Genomic DNA, 16301 nt, shown 5'->3' with positions numbered 1-16301 from the left:
CCTCCCTCCGAGCTCAAGAGGCAGGGCTGGGGCTGGGGACTGGTGCCAGCAGACAGTGTCCTCTGGGTGTGTGTGTACCCTAGTGGGTGGCTCCGGGACTGCACCTGAGACTGTGTGTGGCCTGAGCTCTGTGCCCAGGGAGCACATCTGGGGCTCCCTTGACTTCAAATCTTGGCTCTGCCACCTTAGTGGTGTGACCTCAGGCAAGTGGCTTATCCTCCTGGTGCCTCTGTTTCCCCGTCTGCTTGGGGCTGCTGTTAGACTGCATGTGCTATTGCCTGTCAGCTTTCCAGAACAGCGGCTTTTCTGTGCTCACCTGGCTGCACTGCGAGATGCGCACGTTTGTGGCCTCGGTCTGTGTTAGTGACAGTGTGTCTGACTCTATGTGCATTGAGGCTGTGACCCAGGGTCCAGTGGCCCCCCAGTGCCCTCCTTTCTGAGGGGCTGGCCTCCTGGGGCCTGGTGGCCTCACTGCTGCTCACCTGTCCCCAGCTCCTGCACATGAAGAGCAACAAGTACCTGACCGTGAACAAGCGGCTGCCTGCCCTGCTGGAGAAGAACGCCATGCGCGTGACCCTGGACGCCACGGGCAACGAGGGCTCCTGGCTGTTCATCCAGCCCTTCTGGAAGCTGCGGAGCAATGGGGACAATGTGAGCACAGCCTTGGGACAGCAGGATTCTGGGCCACCCCAGAGGGGCTGAGGAGGCTGTGCCCATTTCTTAGAAGGACAGACTGAGGCCCGGAGGGAGGTCTGGGGGCCTGGCCTTGAGAGATGCCCCTGTCCTTTCCACCCTCACCCTGCTTTGCCTGTCCCCCAAAGGTGGTCGTGGGGGACAAGGTGATCCTGAATCCTGTCAACGCCGGGCAACCTCTGCACGCCAGCAATTATGAGCTCAGTGACAATGCAGGCTGCAAGGAGGTGAGTGGGGCAGGGCGGGAGGGACCCCGCAACCCTGGGCTCTCCACCCCTCCCACCTCCACTCTGCCTCCTGGCTGTCCGCTGGAGGGGCCTCACTGCACCCCCAGTCTTGGCTCTGTCCTCCACCCCACAGGCTGGGCCCTGGGGGACTCTGGCTGGAGAAGCCACCCTGTCCTTGTGCTGTAGAGGAGGCTGGCTTGTTCCCCCTGCAGCCTGGCTGGGTTCTCAGCATTGGCCATTGCTGGCGGCGGGGTCTGGCCTGCTGTCATGCGCCTCTGTGCTCCCCAGGTCAACTCCGTGAACTGCAACACCAGCTGGAAGATCAACCTGTTCATGCAGTTCCGGGACCACCTGGAGGAGGTGTTGAAGGGGGTAAGGATGCGGACCCCCACATCCTGCTCCCCGGCCCCTCCCTGTCCGTCCCCCTCTTCCTTCTTCCTGCACCCACAGGCCCCAGGCCCCTGGCCACCCTGACTCTGCACCCCTCCAGCCTCCCTGCACCCACACAGCGTCCCAGCTGAAGCCCTTCCTTGGTCTCTGGCCACAGCTCTCCTCCCCTCCTCTCCTCCCTGGCTGACCTCAGTCTTCTGTTAAAGCTGAGTCAGTGGACTGCAGTCCCTCTCCCCCACCTTGGGGCAGCCCAGATCCTTTGTCCCCTCCTCTTCCCTTGCTCCACTATTCAGTCGGGTTCCCACCTGTGTCCCTCTTTGGCAAGGAGGAGAGGCTGCTGGTCCCCTGGTCCCAGACAGGCTGGTTGGGCTCTAGGAGAGGAGGGACTTGCCAGGCCCGAGGGGGATGGGCCTGCAGGGTCAGGGTGACCCAGGACATTCAGCATACAAAGACCAGGTGGGGCCAGCTCTGAGGGCGCAGAAACCCTGAAAATGAGACCTGGGGGAGGGAGGGGAGTGCACAGGGTCTCAGTAGCTGCAGGGGTGTAGCCAACCTGTGGGCGGCAGTTGGGAGGAGCTGATTTGGGGAACAGCAGAGTGTGGGGGCCCCAGCTAGGGAGTCAGACGGGTACTTCTGGCTGACACCTGGTAAAGGGACAAGTGACAGTCTTGAGAGCATGCCCATGGTGGCTCCCCTCTCCCTCCTCTGCTGGGATGCTCTTTTGGACTTCCACTTGCCCGCCCTCCTCACCCTCCCAGGCTGTCCCTGTCCACCTGTGCTCTGCCCAGATGCTGCCTCCCTCCCTCCCTCCCTTGAGTCTGCACACAGTCTGCCCTTCAGTCAGAGCCTGTCCCCTGCACCCCTCTCCCCAGAGCCCCTCTGCTGACCCCTCCAGCCCTGACCGCAGCCTCAGGAGGTGGAGCAGTGCTCAGCCTCACCTCATCCGAGCCCCTTCCGGGGGCAGGGGGGGGGTTGTTAGGACCCTGTGACTAGTTTCCAGGCAACTCAGAGACTTTCCCACCCCTGCACTCACCCTGCGCTCAACCTGGGCAAGGGTGTCACTAGATTCAGCCCCAGTGACTGTCACCATTCACTCACTCTACCCTCCCATGGCCACTCACAGGGTTTCACTGAGTATTTTGTGTTTAGTGCCACCTTCAGTGGAGGGGAGGCTGCTAATGCCATGGTGGCCATCATCCAGAACCTTGGGTGGCAGGCTCACGGGAAGAGAAAGTGTGCAGGAGGATGGAGGTGTGAGCCCTGGAACCCAGGAGGGACTCATGTCCCATTTGCCACTAGCTAGGGGGTCCTTGGCAGGACACTTATCTTCTCTGAACCAAATTTCCCTACCCATAAAATGGGGAGAATGATGTATTACTACCCAGTAGTTGGTATAGACTCAGGTGAGGAAGTGTTTGTACAGGGACTGCATGGTAAGGGACAGTGCTATTTCATTAACATCTAATCCTCATAAGGATTACTCTGCAAGGAGGGCAGAATAATCCTATTTTACACAAGAGGCAGGTGAGGTTCAGAGAGGTTAAGCTGCTGGGTGCAGTTGGTACACGCGTGAAATCCCAGCAACTCAGGGAGGCTGAGGCAGGAGGATTACAAGTTTGAGGCCAGCCTGGGCAACTTAGTGAGACCCTGTCTCAAAATAAAAAATAAAAAGTATTGGGGGGGCGGGGGCTAGGGAAGTGGCTCAAGCGGTAGCGCGCTCGCCTGGCATGCGTGCGGCCTGGGTTCGATCCTTAGCACCACATACCAACAAAGATGTTGTGTCTCTGTCGATAACTGAAAAATAAATATTAAAAAAAAATGTACTGGGGGTGTAGCTCAGAGATAGAGCATCCTGGGTTCAATCCTCAGTACTTAGGAAAAAAACAAAACAGAGGTTTAAGGAGGTCACACAGCTTTTATAAAAACAGAGCCAGGGTCTAAGCTTTGGTCTCTTTCCAAAGCTATTGAGATGAACAGGCCACACCCCCTGCCTTCTAGCTGCTCAGGGGAGGAGGAAACAATGGGCATGAACTGCCCAGATGCTGCCTCTCTCCCTCCCTTGAGTCTGCACACAGTCCACACTTCAGTCAGAGCCCGTCCCCTGCACCCCTCTCCCCAGAGCCTCTCTGATGACATGGCTGCCCTCTCCTAGGGCAGCAAAGGCCCTAGAAGGGGGCAGCCAATGGCCTGGGGTCACCAGGGGGTGGGATTCCGCCTGCCTTCTTGGAGAGGTGACTGGAGATGGCTGTTAGAGGCGAGGCAGGGCGTCTAGGGGGACAGATAGGGAGGGATGTGGTCAGGGATGAGTTTGAACATGGCTTGGGGGTCTGTGGGGGCTGTGGACAGTGCTGGCTGTGTGGCGCTGGGCTCAGGCGGTCTGGTGCTGGCCCTGGGAGCAGGAAAAGGGGCCCTGTGTCACTGAGAAGGCAGGGGCTGTGTCTATCCTAAAGCCACACCGCTCCGCCTGCAGGGAGACGTGGTGCGGCTGTTCCATGCAGAGCAGGAGAAGTTCCTGACGTGTGACGAGTACAAGGGCAAGCTGCAGGTGTTCCTGCGCACCACCCTGCGCCAGTCCGCCACCTCGGCCACCAGCTCCAACGCCCTCTGGGAGGTGGAGGTCAGAGCCCTGCACCCTCCCCTCCCCTCCCCTCTGCATGCTGGAGGCTGGGCTGCTCACCCCACCCCTCCTCTGAGCCCCTCTGGAGCAAGAGGCACCCACTTACCCAGCAACCTCCAGGCCTCCTGGGGTCTGGGCTCCCCTCCCTGGTCAGCCTCTCATCCCTGCATGTCCCCAGGTGGTCCACCACGACCCCTGCCGAGGAGGAGCTGGCCACTGGAACGGCCTGTATCGCTTCAAGCATCTGGCCACCGGCAACTACCTGGCTGCTGAGGTGAGAGGGGAGGCAGGGGCATTCTGGGAGCTCTGGCTGCGTGTGTGCCCTGGGTGCATGCCGGAGTGCATGTGCACACCTCTGCATGCACAGATGCCTGTGCCTGTGGGCCCTGGCGTGGCTGCATCATGCATTTATTTATCAAATATGATCAAAGAGATGTACAACTACAGGTGAGCCGGTGTGCGCCGGCCACGAACCAGGCACCATTCTAGACCTGGGGCTACCACAGGGAGCAAAAGTAACTGTCTGTCCATATGCTTGTGTGTAGGGGACACTGGTGTGTGCTGGTGTGTCTGTGTGTGTTCACATGTGTCTGTGGAGAGGGGCCATGAAGAGATCCCAGGGTGGCTCCTCAGGAGTGACATGGGCTTTGGGGCTGCGGTGGGCATTGTCTGCCCTCTGGGGATGACCTTGTTTTGGGTGGGGTCCTGGGAGTATAGCCTGGTGACCAGTAGCTCCCCGATCTTGTACTTGTGTCCAGGAGAACCCCAGCTACAAAGGCGATGCCTCAGACCCCAAGGCAGCAGGAATGGTGAGGACCAAGACGGGGCTGCCGAGCCGGGCAAGCGTGAGCCTGCCTGGGGGTGGACGGGGGCAGGAGAGGCCATGGTGCCTGGGCGACAGGCTGCAGGGAGGTCTCTCAGGTGGGTTCCCAGGTGACACGGAGTCCTCACCCCAGGGGCCCCAGGGTCGAGCAGGCCGCAGGAATGCGGGGGAGAAGATCAAGTACCGCCTGGTAGCTGTCCCCCACGGCAACGACATCGCCTCGCTCTTTGAGCTGGACCCCACCACGTTGCAGAAAACTGACTCCTTTGTGCCCCGGTGGGTGCGCGCCATGTGCTTGGGGGCTGGCTGGGCCATCCTGTCCCTAGGTCTTTGGGGCCTCTGGGGTCCCGGCAGGTCGTGCCTCTCTGGGGGTGCAGCTCTGACAGCCATTGCTTGCCATGTGCCCAACCCTGGGCTCTGCACACAGTGGGTGCTGCCCTGGGCTGGTTCCATTATCACCAAGCCTCCTCTCCAGTGTCACTTATCCATGGCCTGCCCCAGCCAGTCTGGGTGATCAATCACAGGCTGCACCATAGTTCATCCGAGGCCCAGAAGCACCGGAAACCCAAACACTGTCTGGGGAGGCCAGGCTTCCGACCTGCAAGATTCTGCCACCCCTGAGATAACAGGACATAACATTAAGAAACTTCCAGAGCACCAGATCAGGCCTTAGTATTTCCTAGCTCTATGCCCTCAGGCAGCTGACACATCACTCTGCCTCAGTCTTCTCATCTGTGAAGTGGGACTATCAGGTCTACCTGTCAATCAGGCTGCTGAGAGAATTAATTAATCACTTAATTAATCAAGTCACAATTAAGTAGACTCACATCCTTTACCTGAAACTTTTGGGGCTTGGTGCATTTTGAAATTCAAGTTATTTTTCATCTCAGAAGCATGACCTTATATATTTCATAATCAGAGACATGAGTAGTTGTATGAATCAAATGCATCTTACATTAAATGGGATAAATAGTCTCAATAGCCTCATTTGTCCAAGTGAGTTCCGGTCCCAGGTTTACCAGAAGGCTTTGGTTGGGGAGTGCAGTGAGGCCTGCGGGTCTGGGGGTGGACAGGGGCAGGAGAGGCTGTTAGCTTGCTCCTCTCTCCCCGGGGCCTCAGGCGCCCCCAGGGTCACTGGTGGGACCTGCCCCATGGCTGTTGAGGTGTGGAGTGAGGCGGGAGGTGACTGTCACACACTCCCGCCCTCCCCCCTTCCTGCAGGAACTCCTACGTGCGCCTGCGGCACCTCTGCACCAACACGTGGATCCAGAGCACCAACGTGCCCATCGACATCAAGGAGGAGCGGCCCATCAGGCTCATGGTGCGGGCCGCCCGGGGCGGGGGGGATGGGGACAGGGCTGGAGCTTGTCCCCAGCTGCCCTGCTGATCCCTGTCCTTGCAGCTTGGCACCTGCCCCACCAAGGAGGACAAGGAGGCTTTTGCCATCGTGTCAGTGCCCGTGTCTGAGATCCGAGACCTGGACTTTGCCAATGACGCCAGCTCCATGCTGGCCAGCGCCGTGGAGAAGCTCAACGAGGGCTTCATCAGCCAGAATGACCGCAGGTGGGCCACAGGGGAGGGTCTGGGAGCAGCTGGGAGTCCAGGGTGGGTGGGGCCTGGGGTGTTGGGGAGAGCTGGGGAGACAGGCAGCAGGCTGTACTTGGGACAGCAGGGCTGGCAGGTGACTCCAGGCCTTGGGAAGGGCTGGTTGCTGCAGGTGGGCCCTGGGAAGGCTGCCTAGACTCCCCACAGCACTTGTCATCCCTCTTGTCTCTCACCAGGTTTGTCATCCAGCTGCTGGAGGACCTGGTGTTTTTTGTTAGCGACGTCCCCAACAATGGGCAGAATGTCCTGGATATAATGGTCACCAAGCCCAACCGGGAACGGCAGAAGCTGATGAGAGAGCAGAACATCCTCAAACAGGTGCTGTGTGCATGCGACCGACAGGGAGGGGCTGGGTGGTGGGGACAGGATGCCTGCTTCATGCTGAGTGTGCCTTTTCCTGTTTCCACCTGTGGTTTCTCAGCCCCCACTTTTAAAACTGATTATCAGGCCGGAGATGTGGCTCAGTGGTGGAGCACTTGCCTGGCCTGCACAAGGCTTGGGGCCTGCACAAGGCGTGGGGCCTGCTTGAGGCACCAGGCACATGCCAGATGCTTCGCCGAGTGCCCTCCTGTATGGACTCACTTGGTCCTCCCTGCCTGGAGGAGGCGCTATTTTCATCATTCCCATTTTACTGATAAGGAATCTGAAGCACACAGGCTGTAACTTGACCTGAGCCCACAGCTTGGCAGCAGGGTCAGGATTTGAGCTTAATGGATGTTGGATCCAGAACTTTTAATATTTTTCTAAATTTTTACTATGAGAATTTTTAAATACTGAGGAAGTATAGTACAAAGTACAATATAACGAGCACATAGTACATAGTACAATGAGCACGGTACGTCCACTCCTGGCTCTCGTTGCATTTCCAGTTTGACTTTATGTGCCTCTGCTGTGCATCCTGCCCCCTTTCCATCCATGCATTTCCAGATAGATTGCTCTTTACCCCAAAATTGTGCACCGTGCATCTCCTGATGAGGAAGAACATGGTTCTCCATCACAGAACCATCATCACACCTGAGACAATTAGCAGCGATTTCTAGTCCACATCAAATGTCTTGTCTTTCCCAAAAGCTTGTTGTTTTACCCAGGATCCAACTATGGCCTTTTGCATTCCCTTTAGCTGCGTTGTCTCCTTCATTTCTCTTCTAGAAATGGTTTTCACCCATCCAGCCCCCAACTTTTAAAAACTTTTATAATTGCATTAATTTTCTTTTTGGCAAGGAGCGGGGGGCTGATGTTGGCAGTGGGATCTGGCCAGGAGGAGGGAGAGTTAGGGTGAAAATGGGGGTGATGGAGGGGGGATGGGATTGTGGTTCAGCTTGGAATCATTTGGGGTTAAAGTCAAGGGTGCCTTTGAGGACTGTCTGTTGGGGTTCGGGGTTCTTGGGGTGACTACGGGTGTGAGCCCATGTGGGAGAATCCCTCCTCATATTCTGTGTCCCCCAGATCTTTGGTATCCTGAAGGCCCCTTTCCGTGACAAGGGGGGTGAGGGGCCCCTGGTGCGGCTGGAAGAGCTGTCAGACCAGAAGAATGCCCCCTACCAGCACATGTTCCGCCTCTGCTACCGCGTGCTGCGGCACTCCCAGGAGGACTACCGCAAGAACCAGGTGCGCCCCGCCCTCACCTGGGTGCTCATTCATTCTGTGTTCACCTGGTGCACACATGTGTGCCAGGCAGGGCTGGCTTCATGGGCACATGACTTGGCAGGTGATCGAAGGGCTTTGCTCTGGCTTTAGTGATTTGTTTTCTCGAAATTCTTCTTCTTTTTAGAATTTTTTAGTTGCCAGTGGCTCTCTTATTTTGTTCACTTATTTATATGCATCGCTGAGGATTGAACCCAGGGCCTCATGCATGCCAGGCAAGCGCTCTACCACTGAGCCACAACTCCCATCTTGAGATTCTTAATTTTTGAACAGAGTTAGTACATTTTGCACTGGGCTCCACAAATTGTGTGCTGGTCCTGCCCTCCCGGAGGTTTCCCTCTGGCTGGGAGACAGACGATGAGCTGAATAACGGTACAGTAGAAAGCCACCCTTCTGCCTGGGCTGGCTGTTTCCGTCACACCTCCCCCTCCTGAGGTACAGGTCCCCTGCCTGTTGGGTCCCTCTATCTGGGTCCAGCAGTGTTCTTACCCCATGCCTTGTTGGTGGCTCCCCGTGACCCCTAGCTCATCTGTCCCCAGGAGCACATCGCCAAGCAGTTTGGGATGATGCAGTCCCAGATTGGCTATGACATCCTGGCGGAGGACACCATCACGGCCCTGCTGCACAACAACCGCAAGCTGCTGGAGAAGCACATCACCAAGACCGAGGTGGAGACCTTTGTCAGCCTTGTGCGGAAGAACCGGGAGCCCAGGTGGGACCCCTCCCCTCCGCTCCTGCTGCCCTCTCTCCCTTCCCCGCCCAGTGTGGAAAGTCGGCTGGTGCTGGTTGTTAAAATACTGAAACACTCCTGCAGTGTCGGTAAATCGCGACCTCCCCAGCCCCTCTCTGGGATCCTCCCAAATTTGGCCCAATCTAGCCACAGGAGGAGTGCCTCCTGGTGCAGCAGGAGGCTCCAGTGACACCAGTGCCTATACTGAGCTAATGGTTAAACATTTTGAATATTGCCACTGCCTTTGTGCCTCCCCCTGCCCCTCTAGACCCCCAAGTCATCTTCCCTCTGCCCCAGGGTGGTGCTCATGGGCTGTGGTCAGCTGGCTCCAGAGAGGCTGCTGCTTCCAGCTGGGGAAGGGGAAGGTTTTCTCCCTGTGACTGCTGAGTCCCCTCCCTCGTCCTGCTGTCACCACCCCAGGTTCCTGGACTACCTCTCAGACCTGTGTGTGTCCAACCACATCGCTATCCCCGTCACCCAGGAGCTCATCTGTAAGTGCGTGCTGGACCCCAAGAACAGCGACATTCTCATCCAGACTGAGTGAGTGGCTGCGCTGCCCTGTCCACAGCCCTGCAGCCCACCCAGCGGCCTTAGAGCTTGGGCCCCGCTGGGGTGCAGGCGAGAGCTGGCACCTTGCTCTCTGTGGCTCTGCCACACCCAGCTCTGTGCCTGGCACTGTGGGAGGTGGAATTCAGGCACAGAGGCGAACGAGCCACGGTCCCTGCCCTTGAGGAGCTCACAGGCTGTGCTGGGCATGGAGGTGGCATGGGCGCCTAAGCTGGTACTCAGGGGAGCAAGCTCCGTGTGGCTCAGGAGCCCTGCTTGGCTCCGTCTACATGACGGTGCTGTTGGTCTGCAGGCTCCGGCCCGTGAAGGAGATGGCCCAGTCGCACGAGTACCTGAGCATCGAGTACTCTGAGGAGGAAGTGTGGCTCACGTGGACCGACAAGAACAACGAGCACCACGAGAAGAGCGTGAGGCAGCTGGCACAGGAGGCGCGGGCCGGCAACGCCCATGACGAGAACGTGCTCAGTTACTACAGGTGCCCTGGCCCCTCCTCTGTCCTGCACCCGTGGGCGACGGCTGTGGGGGGTGGTGGGGTTCTCCTGCCTCCACAGCAGTGCCCTCACTGCTCACTACCCTCATGCCCCTGCCCTGCACACAGCCTTCCTCCCAGGACGGTGACAGAAGGACCGCTGTCTTCTTGAGTAGCCCTGGGTGGCCTCGAGGCCAGGCTTGGCACAGCGGCCAGGCTTCAGGGAAACCACATCTGTCTCCAAACATATGCACTTCATTATTATTATTTATAATTTTTTGTGTAGTTGTAGATGGACAGCATGCCTTTATTTTATTTGTGCTGAGGATCAAACCCAGTGCCTCATGTGCATGCTAGGCAAGCGCTCTACCACCCAGCTACAGCCCCAGCCCATGTACTTCATTATTTTTTAAAAATATTTTTAGTTGTATCAATACTTTTATTTATTTTATCGAACCCAGTGCCTCACACATGCTAGGCAGTCGCTCTACCACTGAGCCACATCCCCAGCCCACACATGTGGACTTTAAGTCATGGTGCTGGTGGCCCTCTGAGTGGCTGTTTGCAGCCCAGGCACTGTTCTGAGCACTTCCCTGAGCTCACATTTATGCCTCACAGCACAGGAAGTAGGTGCCGTCATTGCGCTCCGTGTACAATGGGGAAATGAAAGAGCAGAGAGGTAAAGGAACTCTCCAGAGCTTACATAGCTGTTAAGTGGGGAGCCTCGGTTCACACCAGGCTGCTGCCTCCACGGGAGGCAGTGTGGTCTCTGAGGAGGATGCAGAGGCCATGACCTCGCCCACTGCAGGGCAGAGCCAAGCCTCCTACAGTGCTGCCCTGATCTCTCCCCAGCTGGTTCCTCCCACTGCACTTCCCCACCCTCTCCAGCCTTCCCCCATCTCTCAGCCACTCACTTCCTGTAAGCACTGCTCCTGGCTGAGCCAGAAAGTCTTTTTCTTCCTTAGCCAAGAAGGAATTGCAATCCTCATCATCACAGATGGGGTTCCTTCCATCTTAAGTTGTGTCCTTTCTATACAGTGGCCAATGTCCCTTAGCCACTTTACGGAGTCCTCACCAAGCCCAAGTGCTAGCAGCCCCGGTCCCCACTGTCCTCACCATCTTCCCTATCCTGCAGGTACCAGCTGAAGCTCTTTGCTCGCATGTGCCTGGACCGGCAGTACCTGGCCATTGACGAAATCTCCCAGCAGCTGGGTGTGGACCTGATCTTCCTGTGCATGGCTGATGAGATGCTGCCCTTCGACCTGCGCGCCTCCTTCTGTCATCTGATGCTGCACGTGCACGTGGACCGGGACCCCCAGGAGCTGGTCACGCCTGTCAAGTTTGCCCGCCTCTGGACCGAGATCCCCACAGCCATCACCATCAAGGAGTGAGAGAGAGTGGCTGGGGCAGACCAGGGCAGAGGCCGGGGTGGGCGGGTCAGGGATCCTGATGCCTCTGCCCCTCCACCCCCAGCTACGATTCCAACCTCAACGCTTCCCGGGACGACAAGAAGAACAAGTTCGCCAGCACCATGGAGTTCGTGGAGGACTACCTCAACAACGTGGTCAGCGAGGCTGTGCCCTTTGCCAACGAGGAGAAGAACAAGCTGACCTATGAGGTGGGCTGGGGGCGCCCAGGGTTGGGGGTTACTGGGTCTCCGTCTGCACCCAGGGGTGGGTTGTAGAATCTTGGATCCCACTTTCCTCAGTGCCCCAGTAGATGGCTGGGACTCCCACAGCGGGAGCCTTCCGCGCTGATGCCTGGGGGAGGGCTGCCTCTTCCTGGTCCACTCACCTCATCAGCTTAGGGTCTGCCTTTCTGGAGAACCCACCCTCCTGAGGACCCGACCCTCATTATAACCTTTTCCTGTCTTGGCCACACCCTCCGTGAAACCACGCCTCTGCATGCATTGGCCCCGCCCACCCTCACCTCAGCCCCGCCCCTTCACAGGTGGTCAGCCTGGCGCACAATCTCATCTACTTCGGCTTCTATAGCTTCAGCGAGCTGCTGAGGCTCACACGCACGCTGCTCGGCATCATCGACTGTGTGCAGGGGCCGCCGGCCATGCTGCAGGCCTACGAGGACTCAGGCGGTGAGGCTTTGCCTGCGGGCCACCCGCTGCCCTTGGGTTCCTCAGCCCCCTCTGAGCGTGGGAAGTTCTCTCCAATCACCCTCAGCTGCCACCTGCTTCCTGTCTTTGCCAGGGGTGTCATAAACAGTGTGTGTGCTCTGCCTCTCCTGTCACGTGGGGACCCTGCTGTGCACACCCTGTGACTCCCTCCTGGGCACCCTCTGTAACCCACAGGCAAGAATGTGCGGAGGTCCATTCAGGGCGTGGGACACATGATGTCCACCATGGTGCTGAGCCGGAAGCAGTCTGTCTTTGGCACTCCCAACCTGCCTGCTGGGGCCGGGGCCACTGAACCTCTGGACAGAAGCAAGTTTGAGGAGAATGAAGACATTGTGGTGATGGAGACCAAGCTGAAGATTCTGGAAATCCTGCAGGTGGCTGAGCCAAGACCATGGTGGGAGGTGTTGGGAATAGGGACAGATGCAAGGAGATGCAGGGGAACCCTTTTGATCTCAGTATTTCATGCTGGAAGGTTCTACAGTGATTGCTGTCTAGCCTGGTGGTCCTCAGGGTTAGTCCCCTGGACCAGCAGCATCACCATCAGCAGGGGACTTGCTAGAAGTGCACGTTCTTAGGCCCCACTCCAGACCTACGGAATCAGGGACACTGGAGGTGTGGCCATGGTCTATTGTGACAAGCCCTTCAGGCGACTCCAATGGGCCCTAAGTCTAGGTTAATCCTCCCATATTATGGACGAGGAAAGTAAAGGGGAAGGCGACCTTCCCAAGGTCACAGGGATTTTGGAGCAGAGTAGAGGTGGGAGAGTCCGTTTCTCTGTGAGGTAGATATGGTCATGCCTGTTCTGGGTCTTGCCTGAGACTCCCCAACCACCCCAGGGGAAGGGGCTTATGGGTTTCTGAGGTCTTGTGGCCCCCGGAGGACAGGAGGGTAATGCAGTCATCGGCATGGGGGACCTATTCTAGCCAGGATCTGATTGGGGGAGTCAGAGGAGGGACTTCTGACTCATTCTGGAAGCTGGGGCTGTCTGCATCAGGGGTGTGGCCAGAGACTCTTCATCTTGGGGATAGAGTCCAGTCAGGTGAACCTTCAAATCTTGTCTTTGTGCCTCAGTTTCTCCTCTGCTTGGGAGCCCCAGGTCTGCTTGGCTGAGCAGGATGGGAGTGCAGGAGTCGGCCCTGGAGCTGGGGGGCTTCATTCTCTTTCCCGTCAGTGTCCAGCCTGGCAGGAGGCCCTGGGTGGGCTGGTCGGGCACTCGCTGCCTCTTGCTGGGGAGACACCAACCCTCTCACTTGGGCAAGAGCATCCCTGGGAGAGGGATCTTGATTTTTTTGTTGTGACATCCGAGAAGCCCTGGAGTGCCAGAGGCCAGTCAGGGTCGCCCTCACCCCTCACGGAGCAGGCAGGCCTCCTGACCCCAGGCTGACCCTCTCTCCGTCCTCTGCCTGTCTGCAGTTCATCCTCAACGTGCGCCTGGATTACCGCATCTCCTACCTGCTGTCGGTCTTCAAGAAGGAGTTCGTGGAGGTGTTTCCCATGCAGGACAGTGGCGCCGATGGCACAGCACCAGCCTTCGACTCCACCAGTGCGTACCTGGCTTCCGCCCCACCAGCAGGCAGTGGCCCAGGGACACATGGGGTAGCGCAGTGGACACCTGGGCAGCTTCCCTTCCCCGCCCTTTCCCAGCCTGAACAGGTGGTTCCTCTCCATTGTCCCATTTGATTGCCACCTGAGGGGAAGGGCAGGGATCCTTCCCTATTCCTAGGTGGGGAAACCGAGGGCTGTGGGGGGCAGGATTTGCCTAAAGTCACAGTTGACCGGACTGAGCCCAGTCAGATCCCAGTCTCCTCACTCCGTGGGCGACAAGCTGCTGTGGTCCTCCCCTGCGTGATTTCCATCCCTGGAACTGCACCTGTGCCTGGGAAGGGGCAGGCGGGGAGCCGCCAGCCAGCCAGTGCAGCCAGGGGGTGATTCTGCTCCCCACCCCTGTGCCCTGTGCCCCACCTGCTCCTCTTACTCCCCTCAGCTGCCAACATGAACCTGGACCGCATTGGGGAGCAGGCGGAGGCCATGTTTGGAGTAGGGTGAGGCGAGGGTTGAGTGGGGGGCTGGGTGGGAGTCGGGTGGGTGATGAGGACTCAGGCCTGATGCCTGCTCCTGGGGCAGTCAGGGTTTCTGGGGCTGGGTGCTGGCTGCTCCCTCTTCCTTTGCAGACCCTCACCAGTGTGCACCCTCTGACCCTCCCCTGCCTGCCCAGCCCCAGCCATGTAGGGACCACCTGGGTCTCAGTCATCCTGGTCATTCCCCTGCCTCCAATCAGGGCTGCTGTGCCTCTACTTGTGCATCAGGGATTGGGCCGGGTGACTGGCAAATGTCCTCCTGTCGCACAGCAGGGAGGGCCTCTGGGGGTTTTGCAGCCTGCCCCACCCCCATGCTGGTGGTCTGGGATGGGCCGAGACTCGGGGAGCTCCTGCCATTTGTGAGCCCCGCCCTCCTTGAGGTCTAGTGTAGCCCACGGGCCCCTTCTCAGGACAGTGTTTTACATTCATGAAATAAAGCACATTAAATTACAAAGGAAACCTATGGCAGTTGAGAAGCAGTTATCAAAATATTGAAGCAAACCAAGTTGAAGTGACAGTTATATATGGGCCTCTTTATTAACACATTAAATAGCACGCTGCGCCGGTGGGTGTAATTAGCGCCGTCACTTCGAAGCAGTGGTGAATGTAAACAATATTTCACAATTTCTGTTAACAACTCTGAGGTGATGTGAAAACATCTGTTGATTTTCATTGGTGACAAACTCACGAAATACGGCTAGTATTTCCTCATGGAAGGAAGTGTTCCATTTTGGTTAGAGATTGGTAAAAATCACGTTTTCCCACTTCTGTTCCATCTAAGTCCTCTTAGGTGGGGTGGTGAGGTCTGTGGGTCCCATTAGAAGGGTTCCCGGCTTAATCCAGGGAGGGCCTGAGGGTGCCCAGGGGACACAGATCCCTTGAGGGCCTCAGGCGGGGGGCTGTTTGCACACAGGCGGGAAAAACATCAGTATCTTGAACAAATGTCACACTGGGTGCTGCCTCTGCTGAATGGGGGTAGAGAGCGTGTTGTGCCAGGCCTGGGTCCCTCGGGAGGCAGGTGTGTGCCAGCACACTGACGCCCCGGCACCCTGGTGTCCGCAGGAAGACCAGCAGCATGCTGGAGGTGGACGACGAGGGCGGCCGCATGTTCCTGCGTGTGCTCATCCACCTGACCATGCATGACTATGCACCGCTGGTCTCGGGAGCCCTCCAGCTGCTCTTCAAGCACTTCAGCCAGCGACAGGAGGCCATGCACACCTTCAAGCAGGTGAGGGAGGATCCCCTGGCGCTGCCTGAACTGTGCCCTGGGCCGACCTGGGCAACTGGGGGTTCAGTGATTAAGGAGCTCACAGCTCAGGGGAACTTGGGGTGCACATTTGGGTTTCCAGCCTTGCTGAGCTCCTTCAACACAAGGACCGAGTTGTGGCCACCTTTGTCCCTCCCGGCCTGGCTCAGTGTCTGCCCCTTCTTATGCTGTGGGCAGTGCTTGACAGTGTGCAAACTCTATTACACACATAAGTGCTGATTCTCTGAACCCTGCCTGGCTCCCAGGCAGCCCTAGCCAAGTAAGTGCCTGGTGTTTGTGACTGACGTCACGGCCCCTTGACAGCTCCCCGTGAGATACCTGTGCCAGGTGGGGTTGGTGGTTGACAAGTGCTCACTTGACGTCTCATTATGTCCTGGAATTCTCACAGTAGCCTAATAGTATGGCACCACTGTCATCCCTTTTTTCGAGGGGGGTGGAAGTCCAGGCTCAGGGAGTCTTTCATCCTGGCCTCCTGGCCCAGAGTGAGAGGGGCGGGAGTTAGACGCAGGCCCCCCTCTTTCAGCCAGTGATCATCGATACGGATACACTTTGCCCTGCCTGTGGAAGGTCTGGTGAGCTAATGACAGGCCACAGTAATAGTGACATGAGTCAGAGCAGCTGAAGCCAGGTGACGTGCCAGTGCAGGCAGAGTGCCCTTGGCTCCAGAGAAGGCTTCCTGGAGGTGGTGGGCTTTGGCAGGGTGGCAAACAGGAGTAGGATTTGGCTTGATGGAGAAGAACAGGTGGTGGTGGGTGGCACTGGGAGAGGCATCACTAGGTGGGTGACACTAGGGAAGGCCCTGGGGTTCTCCAGGTGGACCTGGAGGTGCCCATCCACCAGCCAAGACCACCCCCCACCTTCAGGTGCAGCTGCTGATCTCGGCCCAGGACGTGGAGAACTACAAGGTGATCAAATCAGAGCTGGACCGGCTGCGGACGATGGTGGAGAAATCGGAGCTGTGGGTGGACAAGAAAGGCAGTGGCAAGGGCGAGGAGGGGGAGGCAGGCACCGCCAAGGACAAGAAGGAGGTGAGCCTGGTGGCGGGAAGCTGGGGCGGGGA

The 16301-nt window shown here is 57.9% G+C and overlaps 1 protein-coding gene across 1 annotated transcript in view; it reads left to right on the top strand.

Moving 5' to 3' along the window:
* The window catches only part of Itpr3 (inositol 1,4,5-trisphosphate receptor type 3), a 62598-nt gene that overhangs the window by 27872 nt on the left and 18425 nt on the right, over positions 1–16301 (top strand). Inside the window, exons 5-26 of the mRNA XM_026383607.2 lie at positions 493–651; positions 822–920; positions 1209–1292; positions 3781–3927; positions 4106–4201; positions 4686–4736; positions 4884–5026; positions 5972–6071; positions 6153–6313; positions 6532–6673; positions 7802–7963; positions 8539–8711; positions 9150–9269; positions 9589–9771; positions 10901–11152; positions 11239–11383; positions 11716–11857; positions 12071–12270; positions 13310–13439; positions 13881–13938; positions 15037–15202; positions 16105–16269. Of these exons, the coding sequence (XP_026239392.2) occupies positions 493–651; positions 822–920; positions 1209–1292; positions 3781–3927; positions 4106–4201; positions 4686–4736; positions 4884–5026; positions 5972–6071; positions 6153–6313; positions 6532–6673; positions 7802–7963; positions 8539–8711; positions 9150–9269; positions 9589–9771; positions 10901–11152; positions 11239–11383; positions 11716–11857; positions 12071–12270; positions 13310–13439; positions 13881–13938; positions 15037–15202; positions 16105–16269 (3078 nt within the window). The remainder of the gene's footprint in view (positions 1–492; positions 652–821; positions 921–1208; positions 1293–3780; positions 3928–4105; positions 4202–4685; positions 4737–4883; positions 5027–5971; positions 6072–6152; positions 6314–6531; positions 6674–7801; positions 7964–8538; positions 8712–9149; positions 9270–9588; positions 9772–10900; positions 11153–11238; positions 11384–11715; positions 11858–12070; positions 12271–13309; positions 13440–13880; positions 13939–15036; positions 15203–16104; positions 16270–16301) is intronic.

Source organism: Urocitellus parryii, chromosome 8, assembly GCF_045843805.1.
Source record: "Urocitellus parryii isolate mUroPar1 chromosome 8, mUroPar1.hap1, whole genome shotgun sequence".
NCBI lineage: Eukaryota > Metazoa > Chordata > Mammalia > Rodentia > Sciuridae > Urocitellus > Urocitellus parryii.
The sequence above is the reverse complement of the archived record's forward strand: the minus strand, read 5'-3'. Positions and strand labels throughout refer to the sequence as shown.